The 18722-nt window shown below is 45.5% G+C and overlaps 1 protein-coding gene across 2 annotated transcripts in view; it reads left to right on the plus strand.

Annotated features, from left to right (window-relative positions):
- The window catches only part of RBM47 (RNA binding motif protein 47), a 43005-nt gene extending 25411 nt beyond the window's left edge, over positions 1–17594 (plus strand). Inside the window, exons 2-5 of one of the 2 annotated variants that reach the window (XM_041752063.1) lie at positions 5262–6424; positions 7375–7578; positions 9053–9252; positions 14782–17594. In XM_041752063.1, the coding sequence (XP_041607997.1) occupies positions 5262–6424; positions 7375–7578; positions 9053–9252; positions 14782–15018 (1804 nt within the window). In that variant the 3' untranslated portion in view covers positions 15019–17594. Of the gene's footprint in view, positions 1–5261; positions 6425–7371; positions 7579–9052; positions 9253–14781 lie in introns of both variants that reach the window. The other variant, XM_041752062.1, reaches the window with a different exon arrangement.
- Positions 17595–18722: the final 1128 nt, after the last annotated feature.

Consider the following 18722-nt stretch of genomic DNA (forward strand, 5'->3'; position numbering starts at 1 on the left):
GGTCCACGCCAGAACTCACAGGCTAGGCTTCTCATACTGACTGGTTTGAGGTTGGCTGAGATACACCTCTTGTTTCCCTGTAAACACAAGAGTCCTGCATAAGAGCAAGATTCTCACCTCAAGTTCAAATATATATTTTTTTAAAGTTCACATTTCTTCTAACATCTTTTGAACACTTAGTGCTACATTCTATGCCAGGAGCGTTACATGGGTCATTTCATTTACTCCTCACCACAGCCCTGTGATAAGAATCACTTAGGGGCAGCTGTGGTACATACAGACTCTAAACCAGACTCTCAACGCTCAGATATCAGCTCTGATGCTCATGAACTGAGAATCTACTTAATCTCTCTGTGCCTCAGTTTCCTTATCTGTAAGGCAAAGATTATAATATCCCATACAGACTTTCTGAGGCTTGGAGTGAGTTAATGCATGTAAAGAGAATAGCACACTGCCTGGCACATAATGGGCATTCGATAAACATTAGCCATCATTGTCACCATTTTAAAGATGAGAGAATATTAAGGCTTTAAGAGGTTAAGTAGCTTTTCCCAGGTTCACAACTAGTAAGCAGAGGAGCCAAGTTTTGGCTCTAGATCTCTAACTCCAGAAACTGTGCCTTTATTCAGCATGGTAGGCAGCCTAAATCAGACTACCCAATCTATTTTAAAACTCTTACATTGAGGTGCCTTGATGGCTCAGTTGGTTAAGTGTCTGACTCTTGGTTTCAGCTCAGGTCACAATCTCAGGGTCATGAGATTGAGTCTCGCATTGGGCTTCGGGTGGAGTCGGCTTGAGCCCCCCACCCACTCTCTCTCTCTCAAATAAATAAATAAATGAAATCTTAAACTATCTTACATTGAGTGGATAATTCTGTGCCATTTATCCAAGTTTTTGTTGTTGGTTTTTACTCACAGATAAGGTTCAACTTACGAAGTATACTTACTACTCATTGTGTTCAATCCTCTACACATGAAGAATCTTGTTATTTAAAGATAGTATATCTCACTCTTCAGACGCCCCCCTCCAAACACCCACATGCACATATACACTCCCACCCTCTACCCTTCTAAAGAGGGTATTCTAAATTAATCTCTTAAAACATGATAATGATAGTGGCTATGCTTTTAAGTTGGGAAACTATAGTCTTTTTTTTAAGATTTTATTTATTTATTCATGAGAGACAGACGGGGGGGGGGGGCGCAGAGACACAGGCAGAGGGAGAAGCAGACTCCATGCAGGGAGTCCGATGAGGGACCCAATCCTGAGACTCCAGGATCACGCCCTGGGCTGAAGGCAGGTGCTAAACCACTGAGCCAGCCAGGGATCCCCTGGGAAACTACAGTCTTATTAGAAACAAATTGTTAATAATATTGAGGTACAACTCTTTTGAGGCAGTCTCTGGACATTGAGCACAAATACAAGATGCCCTAGTTCTCCCCAGCTTTTTAGGACTTGAAGCATAATTCTCTAGTTCCATTAACTCCAAGGTAGGCTCCATGAGAATGAGGTCCACTGGCATCTGGCACATAGTAGGCACTCAATATATATTTGCAGAATGAATGAATATAAATGAACACGAACCCTTCTGTGATTGTGCCTCTTAAGAAATTATTATTGTGCACATACAAGTGTTAGAAGCCGAGCCAGCCACCCTCACCAGATTTCTCTTCTTCCAGGTCTCATAAATGTGACCATACACTTAAATGGCAAACAATTTAGACCGGGGGGGGGGGGGGGGGGGAGCCAGATCAAGAAGATTGTCTTTAAAATATGTTAGAACTTAAAAGTTGGTCCTGACATTGCTCTGCATAGGAAACCGAGGAAAATGTGACTGTAATACGTATCAATAGCAATCTATGCTACTTAGTACCACGGATGTTCTCTGCACATCTCCTAGAGCAGAGGTCAGCAAACTCGTTCTCCAAAAGCCAGATAGGAACTATTTTAGGTTTGGCGGGCCATATAATCTCTGAACTGTTTGACTCTGCCATTGTACTGCAAAAACAACCATAGATAATATTTTTTTAAGGGTATGGCTGTGTTCTGATAAAACTTTATTTATAGGGGCACCTGGGTGGCTCAGCGGTTGAGCATCTGCCCTTGGCTCAGGTCGTGATTCCGGGGTCCTGGGATTGAGTCCCGCATCGGGCTCCCTATAGGGAGACTGCTCCTCCCTCCACCTGTGTCTCTGCCTCTCTCTGTGTGTCTCTCATGAATAAATAAATAAAATCTTTAAAAAAAAAAAACTTTATTTATAAAAACGAATGGCAGGCTGTATTTGGCCCATGGCCATAGCTGCCAGGACCTTGGTCTAAAGCTTGTTTAGTTGTAATAAGTTAGGTATTTTGCTACATCTCTGAGAGAAGCGTCATATTAGTGGTATAGTACCCTTTTTTAAGGCATTACATAAATCATATATCTCTTATTTATCTAAGCTTTAGGCCTTAAAAATTCATTGAGCGGCACACCATACAATTTATTTAACGACAGTCTATTAGGAAGATACGGAGAATGGAGTTTGTAGGCCACAAGATGTTCTTGAATGTGTTAAACCTCTTCATTGTGCCTTTTTTTTTTTTTTTTTTTTTTTACTGGCCTCTAACAAAATCCTAATTTTATTGGATTTTATTTTTGTCCTTTTTGCATCACTCATCTTTGTCACTTTCAAGTATTTTTTAATTGTGGTAAAATATACATAACCAAATTAACCATTTTAACTTTTTAAGTATACAGTTCAGTGGCATTAAGTACATTCACATTGTTGTATAACCATCACCACCATCCAACTCTAGAACTTTCTCATCATCTCTAATTGAAACTCCATAAACACTAACGCTCCATTCTCCCCTTCCCTATCTTGCAGCAACCATGATTTTACTTTCTAACTTTGTGAATTTGTCTATTCTAGATACTTCATATAAGTGGAATCATACAATATTTGTCCTTTTGTGTCTGGGTTATTTCACTTAGCACAGTGTCTTCACGGTACATCCAAGTCATAACATGTGTTACAATTCTCTTCATTCACAATTCTCACTAAATCATACTGCCCCTTGATGTTACAACAAATGAACCAAGGAAGTATGGTTTAGCCAGCTGGCAAATAAGCATCTCAGACCTTTACTGTGTCCCTATAATTTTTCTGTTTTTTTTTTTTTTTCTTTCAAAGATCAAATTTACCTAATTATTCCTGAAGTTTCCCCTAGTATTCTACACAATTCCTCTTGGTAAATTCTTAAAAATAATGTTCCAGATTCCAGTTGAATGATGAAACTATGCCATTTAAAATTGTTTTTACAAAGAGTTTTAAGAATGTGGAGGCATGCTTATAAAATGAAGCAAAGCAGCAAGATATAAATTTGTTGGAAGCCAAGTTCTATTCCCCACCCCACCCCCCACCCCCAAAATCCTATTTTTAAAAAAAGGTGGGAAAGTTTAGCTCTGGCTGTCATTGAATAGGAGTAATAGGAATTACTTCTTTTCCTGCTTTTCTTAATTTTCCATAAAATTTACCTGAATACTTTTGTAGCCCAAAAAATGAAATAAACTCCGCTTTTCAAAGAACCATTTTGCAAAAGCACAGTACAAAGCTCCTAATGATAACCTTATTGTATATTTAAAATCATCTCCACAGAGCCCTGTACTGTATGAGTGAAGGTGGCATGGTTTAGAATTGCACTGTTGTACATGGCTATTTTGTTTTTAAGATTTATTTTATCTTTAAACATTTTATTTATTTATTTGACAGAGAGAGCGCATGTGTGTGAGAAAACACAGGCAGGGGGAGCAGCAGGCAGGGGGAGAGGAAGAAGCAGACAACCCACTGAGCAAGGACACTGATGCAGGGCTTGATCCTAGAACCTGGGGATCACAACCTGAGCTGAAGGCAGATGCTTAACTGACTGAGCCACCCAGACACCCCTGTGTATTTTAGAGAGACAGTGAGTAGGGAGAGGGGCAAAGGGAGAGGGAGAGAATCTCAAGCAGACTCCTGCTGAGCTTAGAGGCCAGTATAGGCTAGATCCCACAACCCTAGATGATGACCTGAGCTGAAAACTGAGTTGGACATTTAACCCACGGACCCACCCAGCTCCCCAGGGCTATTTAAGTTAATTAAATGAAACAAAAAACTGAGGTCAGCAGTTAACACTAGCCCCATTTTAAATGTTCAGTAGCCATAAGTGGCTAGTGACAGCTTTTCCATCATCACAGAAAGGTCTATTGCACAGCCCTGCTTTTGAAGAGAGAACATGGAATCTGGAGCCAAGGTGACTTGGATTCAAGTCCCGGTAGGAGTTGACACTTGCTGTGTAAAGTGGGCAATTCACCCAGCCTCTCTGAGCCTATAGACAAATTAGGAGTAATGATAGTATCACTTTCCGTGTAAGGAGATTAAGAAGATGGGATAAGATAATGCATGTGCCAGTTCTCCAAAGCTGAACTGTGGCTTACCAGGTAGTAGCTGCTTCACAAGCTCCCGGGGAGTCCATGAATGGTTTCTACCGAGACTTCAGCCTAAATGACACCATAAACATCAGAGTTACCATCTCTTACCACACAGTTCCTAGGCCAAGTTCCTGGCAATGTGGATGTCCCATTTGACTCTTGTAAAAAAAAAAAAAAAAAAAAAAAAAGCTTCAGCACACATGTCTGTATCTATGTTGCATAAATGAGACCTCAAAGTTTTCTTCGACAACCTAAATACGCTGCTCCATTTCCATTCCTCAATGGAGAAGACCGTGTTTTTTTTTTTTTAAAAAAAAGCAAGCAATGAAAGAGGCTTTGTGTGCCAGAGGAAAACACGTGGGGTAAAAATGGTAGAACTGAAAGGAAATCAATCTGAGTTGCCAGTGCAGGAATTGAGCAAAAGATGTTGCCATTTGCTTGCAAGAGTGTGAGGTTCCCGCTGGCCATTACAACAGGTTCTCTGCGCGTCGGGGCTGTGGGGGTACTGATTAGGCGGAAGTACTTGCTCATTCTGATTTGTGTGTGTGTGTGTGTGTGTGTGTGTGTGTGTGTGTGTGTTCCCCCCCCTCCCCCCGCCCAGAGTCACTTCTGGTTTTTCCTGCAAAACAAGCTGCCTCACTTAGAGCCGCTGCCCTTGGCTCTCATCGAAGCACCTGCTGGGGCCCAGCGCGCGCGCCGTGCGTGTGGCTGAAGGAGCCGCGTTTGGGCGGGGGGGGGGGGGGGGGGGGGGGGGGGGGACCCGCGCGGTGCACGCCCCCCGCTCGCTCACCGCCCTTCTGCCTCCGCCCCAGGTCTCCGCCAGCCGTGGATGCCTTTGACACCATGACCGCAGAGGACGCCGCCGCAGCCATGAGCAGCGACCCCGCGGCGGGCGGCGCCGCCTCCGCCCAGGCGCCCGAGGGCGTGGCCGGGGCGCCCAACGAGGCGGCGCTGCTGGCGCTGCTGGCGCGCACGGGCTACCGCATGGTGCAGGAGAACGGGCAGCGCAAGTACGGCGGCCCGCCGCCCGGCTGGGAGGGCCCGCACCCGCAGCGCGGCTGCGAGGTCTTCGTGGGCAAGATCCCGCGCGACGTGTACGAGGACGAGCTGGTGCCCGTGTTCGAGGCGGTGGGCCGCATCTACGAGCTGCGCCTCATGATGGACTTCGACGGCAAGAACCGCGGCTACGCCTTCGTCATGTACTGCCACAAGAGCGAGGCCAAGCGCGCCGTGCGCGAGCTCAACAACCACGAGATCCGCCCGGGCCGCCTGCTCGGCGTGTGCTGCAGCGTGGACAACTGCCGCCTCTTCATCGGCGGCATCCCCAAGATGAAGAAGCGCGAGGAGATCCTGGAGGAGATCGCCAAGGTCACGGAGGGCGTGCTGGACGTCATCGTGTACGCCAGCGCGGCCGACAAGATGAAGAACCGCGGCTTCGCCTTCGTCGAGTACGAGAGCCACCGCGCCGCCGCCATGGCGCGCCGCAAGCTCATGCCCGGCCGCATCCAGCTGTGGGGCCACCAGATCGCCGTGGACTGGGCCGAGCCCGAGATCGACGTGGACGAGGACGTCATGGAGACCGTGAAGATCCTCTACGTGCGCAACCTCATGATCGAGACCACCGAGGACACCATCAAGAAGAGCTTCGGCCAGTTCAACCCGGGCTGCGTGGAGCGCGTCAAGAAGATCCGCGACTACGCCTTCGTGCACTTCGCCAGCCGCGAGGACGCGGTGCTCGCCATGAACAACCTCAACGGCACCGAGCTGGAGGGCTCGTGCCTCGAGGTGACGCTGGCCAAGCCCGTGGACAAGGAGCAGTACTCGCGCTACCAGAAGGCGGCCAAGGGCGGCGGCGCGGCCGAGGCGGCGGCGCCGCAGCCCAGCTACGTGTACTCTTGCGACCCCTACACGCTCGCCTACTACGGCTACCCCTACAACGCGCTCATCGGGCCCAACAGAGACTACTTTGTGAAAGGTTAGTGGGGACTGTTGAGCAGGGCCGGGAGCGGGGGCCTGGGGCCAGGTGACCCGGGCAGCGGCAGGGGTGCCCCGGCTGCAACCCGCTGAGCTGGGAGGTGCGCCCCCTCCCCCACTCACCCTGCCACGCTTCCCTGCCGGTCAGTTCTGGGGTCTGCCCTTTGCTGGCACTTGGGGCATTCGCCGCCCTGGCAGTGAGGGAAATGCAGATCCTTTGTATGCATGGGGTGAGCACATGCAGCCGCTCCTTGCGTGCCGCCTTTTCCCAGGGCCTACCCAGTCTGGGGCTAGTCCCCTAGTCGATGCGTAGGTAAGGCTTAAAGCCTCCCTGTGAAACGAACTCTTGAGGATGTTGGGAAGCAGGAAGCACAACGTTGTCACATTGTCGGGGTGGTGCTGGCGGTGGTGGTGGTGGTGGTGGTGTTTGTGAAGTACTGGGCAGGGTAAGACGGAGAGCAGGCATTCCACGGGGAAACCGGTACTGAGGTTCTGGGTCCTGCCGTCATCAGATGCACTGGCTCTGTGCCTTTCATCAGTCCCTTGAACCTCCCTCAGCCAGTTTTCTCACGCAGAAAACGAGGAAGGTGAACCAGCTGATCCCCTTGCAGATCTAACGTGTTTTTTTTTTTGCAGCCTAGGAATGTGTTTCTTTATTGAAGCGGCGGTCGCAAACCTAGGAACTCCCCGTGCAAGTTCATCTCTCTTTTTTTTTTTTTTTTTTTTGTGCAAGTTCATCTCTTGCGTTAAGCAGGCGCACTTAGGGTACGATTCTAGGCCAGAGCAGAATGTGGGAAGCATCTTACCAGCTCACTGAAGGGCAGAGTAGGGTAACCACCTGCAACTAGGCTCAGGGCAGACCTCGAAATGCCAAGAACCTTGGCTTCAGATCTGCCTCTTGTCTGGTCACTGTTGGATGCTCATCATTTTTTGTGTTGTTATCATAAGCAGGCAGCATAAGAGGCCGGGGTCGAGGTGCAGCTGGCAGCAGAGCCCCAGGGCCCAGGGGTTCCTACCTTGGGGGATATTCAGCTGGCCGTGGTATTTATAGCCGATATCACGAAGGAAAAGGAAAGCAGCAAGAAAAAGGATATGAACTTGTACCGAATTTGGAAATCTCTGCCGTCAATCCAGTTGCCATTAAACCTGGTACAGGTCAGTATAAACCAGAGATAGAATGCATCCGTTCAGCCGAAACCCCAGCGCTCTCATTGAAGTGACCCCAGGCTTTCCTCAGGCTTTCATCTGCACGTGGGCTCCTCTTCTCCTAGGCAGCCAGAGGTTAGGCCAAGAATGTGGCCTCCTGGGCCCCCTTAGTCCAGAGCTTAAGGGAATGGTCTAGCTCCAACCATGTTCAAGCCACACTTTTTTCAGTAGTGGGTTTTTCAAATGAGTGTCACCAGTCGTTAGGCTCTTTCTCAATCTGTGGCCTGGTAGGCAGAGTTGGAGTGGCGGGGAGGGGCGGAGGAAGACAACAGAAGACCAGGAGGCTCTTCTCTACCTTCTGGCCTGCTCAGACTGTCTTCTCCTTCCTGAAGCCTGTTGCTACACCAACAGTCGGAAGCCAGAGGGTCCAGCTGATTGCTGGTTCTGTGAGTTGGTGGAAAGGGTAGGAAATTCCACCACGGGAGCGCAAAACACAAGCGTCTCTTGTGCTCTTCGACACACCAGAACACATGGGGACAAGGCAGTGGTGAAAGTCTTTGCAGCTGCTCATGTCCTGGATTCTGATTTCCAGCACGCCTCTTCCCCCTCTTGCTGGGTCAGTAGATGGGAGGTAGGGACACCTAAGTGATTCAAGCCAGAAACCTTGAACTTTGCTTTCACCTCCAGGCCCCACAGCCCAGTTTGCCAGTGTAATCAGTGCCCACTGGTCACCTAACAGGAGGAAGGTCTTCTTTCTGGTCCTGACGTGCAAGGAACTTCATTGTAAGCGCGTCATAGCACCAGCTCCCTATCAGCACACCACGCAAGCATCCGGACGTAGGGAAAATTCATCCGTGGACAGTCAGAGCGACCCTTCTCCAGCCCTCTTCCTGGTTTCATGGGGGGAGATTGAGGAGCTCTTTGAGAGAATCCCCACCCCCCCTTGAAGCTCAGCTACTCTGAGTTTCTTCTGGTTGAGGATTATACACTCCTTTCCCCAGCTGAGAGTCAAAGAATCTGCATTTGGGCCATAGGTTTGCATGGCCACATAGGCCTCAAAAAGCATTTTCCCAATAGAGCTTCGTTTTTTATAATCTGGTGATAATTTTTTTCACCTATGAAAAAATGTTGTAAATTCTGTCAAGTGACTCCTTACGCTGGATTTCCTCGTAAATGCCATCGACACTATGAGCAACGTAAAACAGATCACGCCTCTGTCTAAAGTCATAAAACAGAGCCTGGATATAGGACACTTCTACTCGTTGGAAAAGGGACCCCTGTTGGCAAGTTGGGAGCAGGGGACGTCCTTACCAGCTCCCCCCTCTTCCTTTTGGGTAGCACCTTGTTACCTGTACTGAGGGAGTGTTAGTTAGTAGGGGAGGCCCGTGACCACTAAACTTGGTTTGAAAATGAGCAAGAAAGCGACGGATCTTCCTCAGGGACTTTAGAGCGATGTGCATTTCCCTGTCCCTTTTTCTTGCAGTGGCCATCCCTGCCATTGGGGCCCAGTATTCCATGTTCCAGGCAGCGCCAGCCCCTAAAATGATCGAGGATGGGAAAATCCACACAATGGAGCACATGATCAGCCCCATCGCTGTGCAGCCAGACCCAGCCAGTGCCGCCGCCGCTGCCGCTGCCGCTGCCGCCGTCATCCCTGCCGTGTCCACGCCGCCACCTTTCCAGGTAGAGCTCCTGCTGGGGTGGGGGTCATCGACATTTGTGTGTGAGGCTTCCCTTTATTGTGGATTCATTTCCTGTTCAGCAAGATGATTAGCTGTGTGCCTAGCTCTCTGATGAAGCATAGGATGGGGTGACAGAAAGAAATGTGTCCTATGAATCAGGACAGGACAGAAAAGTTTAAAATACTAATCGTACCACCTTAGTGTTATCACTGTATTAAAGATGGGAAGCAATATGCCAAACGACACATGTAATTCTTCACAGTCTCATAATGCCGTCCCTACGATTTTTTTTTTTTTATGACACTGGATAATCTTTAACTTGTGTTCTTACTGTCCAGGAGCCGACTTACAAAGTCCAGGGAGATAGCTTACATTTTCACATTCCAAATTGCAGTTTGAAGATTTTTTTTTTTTTAATAGGTTCTCTCTCTTTCTCTCTCTCTCGGGGCTCCTGGGTGGCTCAGTGGATTAAGTGTCTAATTCTTGGTTTCAGCTCAGGTTGTGATCTCAGGGTCGTGAGATCGAGCCCCACATTGGGCTCCATGCTCGGTGTTGGGTCTGCTTGGGAGTCCCTCCTTCTACCCCTCTCCCTCCCCCACTCCCCACCTGTAGATGAATATTGAAATATCCATATACGTATATAAGAATGTGTGTGGAGAAAGAACTATCTGTAGAGACACAGATGTATGAAACTTTACAAAATCTGCCCTTCATCCTCTCCTCCACCCAGATCGAGGTATTACCATTCCTCCTGCCAGTCCAGTCTTAACCATGCCAGCCTCCTTCCCCACCTTTTTGCTCATAGCTTCTCTTCTGTATGTTCTCTTTAGTCTCATGACTCCTTTAGAATCTTTCTCACCCACCCAGCCTTGGAAATCCTCTCTCTTGTATTTTCTCATTTCCTACATTATTACTTGGCATATGGTTGCCAGTATGTTCTATGTCCCCAGCTAATGAAGCTCCTCTAGACCAAGAGCTACATCTTATATTTTATCTTCAGTGCAGAGCACATAGGGAATACCTATAGGTGAATAGGTCATTCATCCAAACAAAACAAAATCGTGTTAAAGCTCCTTTTTGTGAGGCAGTGAATCTCATATACCTTATCACTTGACAAGCACAGATACTCAGGCCTGGGGTCTCCTACCCCACTAGATAAGAATTATCCAGGGAGTATGTTAAAAGCAGATTCTTAGACTCCAACCCCAGAAGACTCCCGCTCGACAGAACCCCGTGGGGGTTCTAGAATGCATGTCTTGTACGCGCTCCTCAGTAAGGCTGAAATAGGGTCAGACTTGAGAGTCACCGCCCTGCAGTGCTGCTCACTCCCTTTTGCCCTCTCTCCGCGCCAGCCTTGACAGTGTTGTTCAGAAAGGGTCGCACCAATTGAAATTTATTCACCTGTTAGTGTGTCATCCAGTATTCCTTAAGCCCGGACTTCCTAAAGCCAGAAAGGAATAGGTCGTGAATGACTCATGCTATAAAATGGCAGCTAAGTGGAGCTACTACTTGTGGACTGACTATAAACCTCTAGAATAAGCTACAAACAATGCTTAGTGTGGGATTCTGGTGATAATTTCTAATTTCTCCTCACTAAGAAATTCGCAAACTTTTATGCTTGGTGCATAGCATCCCAAATTCCAGGTCTCATACTCATGCTCTTGATCACAGACTCTGTCTTTTATCTGTCTCCACCAGATGTTGCCATCCAGGTCCTTTTTTTTTTTTTCTTTGTTTTTTTTAAGATTTTATGTATTCATGGAAGACACACAGAGAGAGAGAGGGGCAAGGACATAGACATAGGCAGAGAGAGAAGCAGGCTCCCTATGGGGAGCCGGATGTGGAACTCAATCCCAGAACCCGGGGATCATAACCTGAGCCAAAGGCAGGCACTCAACAACCACTTGAGCCACCCAGGGTCCTTGTTCAGAGTCTTATCAGTTGATTCCAATAGAGATTTTCCCCCTCCTTCAAGGCATCCTGCAGAAAGCCTGGAGCTATGTACTTTTGAACCCGAGAATGACTTCATTTTAGTGTGTGTGGCCTTGCTGCTCACCTACCAGTCTTGGTTCTCTGTGATTGAATTCTTTGACCCTGTGCTTTCTGAACATTCAGTTCCCTGTGCCCCACCCACCTACCCACCTCCGTATTCTCTGCCAAATTACAGCAAAGGAAGGAGCATTTTAAGCAATACTGACTGGTGAAGGGAACACTCTTCTGAGTGGAGCCACGCTAGAAATCAGTTCCCATCATTTCTTCTAGAACCTTCCTGTGGCACACCCTCAGGCATAGTCCTCTGTCTGTCCCATGCTCACATGCTGTTTAGCCTTTTTTTTTTTTTTTTAAGATTTGTATTTATTTATTCATGAGCCACAAAGAGAAAGAGGCAGAGGCAGAGACATAGGCAGAGGGAGAAGTAGGCTCCCTCTAGGGAGCCTGACACAGGACTCGATCCCAGGACCCTGGGATCACAACCTGAGCCAAAGATAGATGTTCAACTGCTGAGCCACCCAGGTGCCCCTGTTTAGCCTTTAAAAAAAAAAAAAATTTATTGAGAGAGTGAGAGAGCACAAATGGGGTAAGGGCAGAGGGAGAAGCAGACTCCCTGCTGAGCAGGAGCCTGCCATGGGGCTCAGTCCCAGGACCCCGGGATCATGACCTGTGCCAAAGGCAGACATGTAACTAACTGAGCCCCCATTTTGCCATTTTGTATTCTCAATTTCCTTTATAGATCACGTTAAAAAATATTTGCTAGCATGGGCAGTCAGTGTTTTGGATTTATTTCTCAAAGTATTTTCAATCTTTACAAATCTATGGTATAAGTAGAGTAGGGATAGCTATTTGCCTTGAAGGAGGTCTTTTTCTCTCCTCCTTCCTCCCCCAACTCCCCATGCTCAACCCACCCAAGCCCAGGGGTTGAGCTGGACCATAGCACAGGGAAAGGTTTCTCTCAGATATCCCCTTCCCTTCAATGTCATCCCTTTGTTCATTTATCACTAAATATATGTCCACACGTTAGGCAAAGGTTGCTTGTGTCTTGCTGTAAGCCACCTGCCTTCCCAGTTCTGAAGTTTCTCTCTTGTCAATGAGATAGTCATTATTTTAGTGTTGTAGTAGATGAGATAATACAGGGCTAAATGTGCAGGCTCCTGAGTCACCTTAAAAGCCGTGTCACCTCGTGCAAGTCATTTAGCACATCCAAACCTCTCCATATAATCGTGGTACCAGCTTCATTGGTGGCTGTGATGATTCCAAAATGTCACACAAATAAGACACTTAGAATAGTGCCCAGCGGACCATAGTCCCTCCATTCTTATTAATATTTAGTATTATTTTGGTTACAGTTGAATAAATAGCTCTTAGGTGGTGAATTTCTTTTGAGCATGATTTTGTGATTCTCATTTGCAGATTTTGTAAAGGAATGATAACTAATTCCCTTATGAAAATCCAGTAAGAAATCATTTTTTTAAAAAATCAAATTCTCCATTTTATATATCCTGAATTGCTTATTTTGAAGGTACATTAAGACCTAGAGGCCAGGGCAGCATTTACTACAGGGCATTCTGAGGAACATAAGGTGCACTAGATATTTTGTTAAATGTGTGTTTTATTTTACCACAAATCCCCTTTTCCATAAAGCATCTCACAGAACTGGCTCCGTGGCAAACCCTTTGGGAAATCCTGGACCACAGTCATCCCTCTTTACACCTCTTTGTTTGGAAAACAAGTATGTTACGCTTTCAAGTAGAGAGGAGCCAAGTAGCAGGGACTTTGATGGAGCTAGTGGTGGCATCTACAGTGAGGCAGCTTTAGTTAGCTTGCCTTTCCCTACTTCCTTCTCCCATGGAAACTCCTTATCCTTCAAGACCCAGTTCAAATGTCTCTGCTTCCAAGATGCTCTCTCCAACTTCCCAAGTTAGTTGGTTCCTTTTCTAAGCTTCTAGAACCATCTGTGCAGTTGACCCTTAAACAACAGAAGGGTTAGGTGTGCTGACCACCCCCCCCAGAGTTCTAAATCCCTATGTAAGTTTTGACTCTGCCAAAACTTAACTAACAGCCTACTGTTGACCAGAAGGCTTACTGATAAGTCAACGAAACATATATTCTGTGTGTTATATGTAAGCTAAAGAAAAGAAAATGCTACTAAGAAAATCATAAGGAAGAGAAACTACATACATTTACAGTACTGTGCTGAACTTACTGGAAAAAAATCCACATATAATTGGACCCACTCAGTTCAAACTCACGTTGTTCAGGTCAACTGTATATATAGTGGTGTCATATCTCGGGTGGGAGGTGGTCAAAACCATCAATCAGTCACCCTTGCTGAAAATTGTATACGATCACAGGTTTTTTTAGGTCACAGCTTAAAAAGCTGCCCCTACAGAGATCTAGACACTTTGTTCCATAACATTGTCACAGTGTGTTTTCCTCTCTTGTTTTTGAAGCGTCCTGTTCCTTCAGTTGAGGCAGCTGGCATGTATTTTAGAGGAGAAAAAATATATATATACATATACACTCACGCACATATGCACATGTATTTTATTTTATTTATTTATTTAAAAGATTTTATTTATTCATTCATGAGAGACACAGAGAGAGGGAAAGAGAGGCAGAGACACAGGCAGAAGGAGAAGCAGGCTCCCTGCAGGGAGCCTGATGTGGGACTTGATCCCAGGATTCCAGGATCACACCCTGGGCGGAAGGCAGATGCTAAACCACTGAGCCATCCAGGAATCCCCTGCACATGTATTTTAAAGATTTTATTTATTCATGAGAGAGAGGCAGAGACTTAGGCAGAGTTGGAGGAGTCTCAACCACTGAGCCACCCAGGTGCCCCAGGAAAATATCTATTTTTAAAGATTTTATTTTTTTGAGAGAGAGAGCATGGGGGGGGAGGAAGCAAAGAAAGAGACAGAGAGCATGAGCAGAGGGAGGGGTAGAGGGACAGGGAGAAGCAAACTCCCCACCGAGCAGGGAGTCTCTGATCAGGGTTGGATCCCAGGACCCTGAGATCCGGACCTGCGGGGAAGGCAGACTCCCAATGACCCAGGCACCCCTAGGGGAAAAAATATTAATTACAGTGAATCACTGAACAAAGGGTAGGTTCTCCACTCTCTCTTGTAGCTGCCTCTAGGGCCTACGGTGATGGAAAGGAATGGCAGATAGAAGGTTCCAGAGTCTTTTTTTTTTTTTTTAAGATTTTATTTATTCATTCATGAGACACATCACACACACAGAGAGAGAGGGAGAGAGAGGCAGAGTTGTTTAAGATTTTAGTTATTCATGAGAGACAGAGAGAGAGAGAGGGAGGGAGGGAGAAGCAGGCCCCATGGGCTCCCCGGTGCAGAGTCCTTACCGGCCCCCTCAGCCTGGCAGCTCCGTCACCTCATCCAGCTTCAACTCCAGGGAGCGCTGAGGAGGCCCCGTCGCCGCCTTCCCTCAGGGCCGCCGAGCCCAGCAGCGCGCGCCGTGGCGCCCCGGGCCCCCTAACGGGCCCCCTAACGAGCCTCGTGCGTCTCCCCCCCAGGGCCGGCCCATCACTCCGGTGTACACGGTGGCGCCAAACGTGCAGAGAATCCCCGCGGCCGGGCTCTACGGGGCCGGTTACGTCCCGTTCGCGGCGCCCGCCACCGCCACGATCGCCACACTACAGAAGAACGCGGCGGCCGCCGCCGTGTACGGGGGCTACGCGGGCTACATACCTCAGGCCTTCCCCGCCGCCACCATCCAGGTGCCGATCCACGACGTCTACCCGACGTACTGACGCGGGGAGGGTGAGGCCGGCCCCAGCCCCCCCCGCCGAACACTGTGCTATTTATGAAGAACCAACGTGCCGCCGGAGCGCGCCTCGGACACCCGAAGTGAAGAATGTTATCCGACATCATCCTGAAAAGATTTTATATTCATGAAGTTTTCACTAGTTGTTGTTGTCGTTTTGTCTTTTCGTTTTTGTTTTTTTAAGACTATTTTCAACGTAGCGGCCTGCGTTCAGACATTTCTCAGAGACTTGGCGGCGGCTCGCGCCCTTAATTCCACCTCCTAAAACATTTGTACGCTGCAGTACCTTTGTATAGAGGTTTTTGTTTTTGTATTTTTAAGGATATATTTTCAGTATGAAGGTTATTTTCTTAAACTTCTGCACTCCAGAGATTTCTATTTTGTAGTATCTTCAGTAATATATCAATTGTATATTGAAAAGCACACTTGAGCAGCTAGGGACCTATTTTCAAAAAAAGATATATTCAATATTTAAAGATACAAACAATAGTGCTTTAAAATACTACATAAGATGTTATTTTAAAAGTTATACTGGAAAGTGCAATTTTAAAGCGAGTGAAATCTCTCTTTCAGCTGGCATTAAGGGTTGACGGTGTTAACCACGTGTTATCTATGACAGTTATATATTTTTTCTTTTCTTTTTTTTTTTTTTTTTTTTTTTTTTTGAGAAATTAAACACTCGATCTCTCCTTAAGCCCACGTTGAAAAGACTTGTCACACTTCTCTAAGTCCAAACACTGGAAAGCTCTCACCTGCCACCATCACCCTGTTTTCCCTGCTGGTTCTCTACGTGTCTTTCCCTCCCCAACCCCCTACTCATTTCCCCAGTCCCACCTCTAGGTTTGGCAAGTCTAGGGCAGATGAATTACTCTGATAGAGAGAACATTGATGGTTTTTATACTTCTTCCTGGGTTTTTGTTGGGTTTTTTTGTTTTGTTGTGGGGTTTTTTTGTTTTTTTGGTTTTTTTTTTGGTCTCGGTTGGGGAGGTATTTTCAATAGCAGAGTATGCATAAGCATAAGATTTTAATAGTTTCCATAAGACATTTTTGCATAGCTATTTAATGTCTCCTTATAAAGCCTTAATTCCTTTTCTAATGCTTTTATTTTATTCATTTTTGAAGTATGAATTTGTAGAGACAGTGAATGTCATTGTAGACAAGGCACCCAAAGGCACTTGTCACAGAAAGTTATGCTTCTAGCTGCCTTATCATGTTTCAATGCAAAATGTCTGTGGTCGTCAAGGGTGTTGGAAATATTATGTTTATTGAACAGGGCTTTCCTCCGTTGCTGTGCTCGCGGGAGGTGACCTGAATTAGGGCGTGCACACCTAGGAGGAGGAGGAGAGACCTGTATGAGTTAGAAGATAGCTTGTAAATAATCTCCTAATGCTGGTTTTTAGTTTTATGTTGCAGAAGTTCATGGGATAGAATTTAATGCAGAGTGAAAACCATTTTATTTCAATGTTATTAAAAAGTTTTATTATTAGGAAGTAAATGTATTGTTGCAGTGTTGTGCCTGTTTCAAGGCTTTTGTTTAGCAGAGTGAATGTAAAATACAGTAAAATGTTAAGATTGTCATCTACTTTATGAAATACATCAACTTGGAACTTTTTTTTAAAGGCTCCATCGAGGAATTGAGGTGTGCAATAGGTAGCAAGTACACAGTTGTGTTTTTATGCCACATCAGAGATCTATAAAATCTTTCAATTTTTGCTAATGGCTGAACTCTTATTTATGGATTAGTAAGAAGATCATGCCTTTAGCAAATATTTTAGTTTTGTTTTAAATTTAAATTAAGACATTCCCAAATGCCTTCCCCCTCCCCATCTTAGGGTGGGATGAATTGTTTATATATAAGCAATATTTATTTAACTGTTCTATAAAATTATTGAGTGCCTACAAAGGCCTTTAAACATTTCTAACATTTCTTTCCATCATTCTTAAATGACATAAAATAATTGTGCAATGTTCCTGATGATGTACTCAGCAAGCTGCATCCAGACTCGAATCTGTTGGAATGAATAATCCAACAAAATGCAATTTGGATCAGATCCTCATCCCTTGACTTTGTGTGAAAGAAGTAGTCTCCTTCTAATAAAGGATTGTCACAGAAGTTCACTGGATGAGACTCTGATCTAGCGGTCTTACTGTATTTTACATATGCCTGTAAATTATTTGGGGGAAAAAAGAGGGTAATAAAAAGAACAGAAAAAAATTGATATCTTAACATGGCAACTACCAAACTACCTTAAAAACAAATATTGGTGAGCCTCCTATCTATGTTCTGTTTGTTTCTGTTTCAAAACCATTTCACATACACTACTGAGTTAAGTTTATAACTTGAAATGTGAACTTTTTTTTTTTTTTAGGGGTAAGAACAAACTATATAAATGTTAAAAAAAAAAGCTTTAGTGTTCTTTGTTTTCAAACATTCTAGCAGTTTAGTTATCTTTAGTTGCTTTGTATTTGAAAAGCTTTTAAATTTATTTAGATTTCCTCTATTTACAGTACATTCTTAGGATGTATGTAGTAAATAAAGCTTTCTTTGAAGCAATTTCCAGACCTTATTGTAAGTTGTGTTTTCTTTATACTGATTTTTTTTCTAACAAAATTAGAAAAACCCTTAACTGTAGAAGGAAGTAACTAGTTCGGTATTTTCAGCCAAAGAAAGCAGCAAGTTACTATCTTGCTTTTTGGCTTGGAATTACACTGAAGGTGAGTTATATAGTAAAAATTGTGAATTAACTTGAGCTTAGGTGGTTGAAGGTTAAGCACTGGAATTCAGTACTGAAGTTGATGATCCCAAGAGCTTCACACTCAGACCTCTAAATGGAGACAGTTGATGTGACATTGAGTTTGTTTGGTGGTCTCGTGAAAGTGCTGGGTGACCTGAAGGTCTGTCACTGCATTCAGAAACCACAACCTTGTGTTCCTCATTTTCACAGTGCACAGCAAGGTTAGCAGAACACTTCCCTTTTCTCTAGAGAGCATCACTAACTTCCGGTAATTCCCATTAACAAAGCCAATCAAATGATTCAAGGGCAAGTGATGGATTGTCAGTGGAATTACTTCTAAAGAATTGCCCACGTGGCTTTTTCAATGGCCAGGAATTTTACCTTCTTAGTCCTGATCAGTCTGGGCTATAGCCTTCCTACTTACATTTCTTGGAATAGTAACTTCTTGCTTCCTCTTAAGAAGATCATGGTGTTTTTTAGAGGCAGGAGCAGCCACGAGACTTCCCAAGATGACAGATAATTTAGACAAGATGTTCAAGGGCAACAAGATCTGATTGCTTTTTGTTCTGGGGGAAGAGTACGGATGCCCTTCAAATTACAGAATCACAGAGTTTGCTTGATCTCCATTAGAAAAAAAATCATACAAAATGTGTATCACATCTCTACCAGGTGCTGGAGTTGTTCCTATGTGCTTTAGCAACTACAGCATGAACAAACCCACTAAACCTTGCACGAGTAGAGCTTACATTCCAATGGGAGGACACAGATTGAGCAGATAGCATGTTGGGTAGGGACAGATGCTATGATTATATGACTCATTTGGCTTTTTGGCTTCCATAATCTCATGTGGACCTCACAATAAATCAAGTAGGCATTGTGACTGGCCAAGGTCACACAGCTGGTAAGAACCTGGACCAAAATCTATGCTTGGATTCCAAGTCCCAGATTCTTGCTA

This window comes from Vulpes lagopus, chromosome 4, assembly GCF_018345385.1.
Source record: "Vulpes lagopus strain Blue_001 chromosome 4, ASM1834538v1, whole genome shotgun sequence".
Taxonomy (NCBI): domain Eukaryota; kingdom Metazoa; phylum Chordata; class Mammalia; order Carnivora; family Canidae; genus Vulpes; species Vulpes lagopus.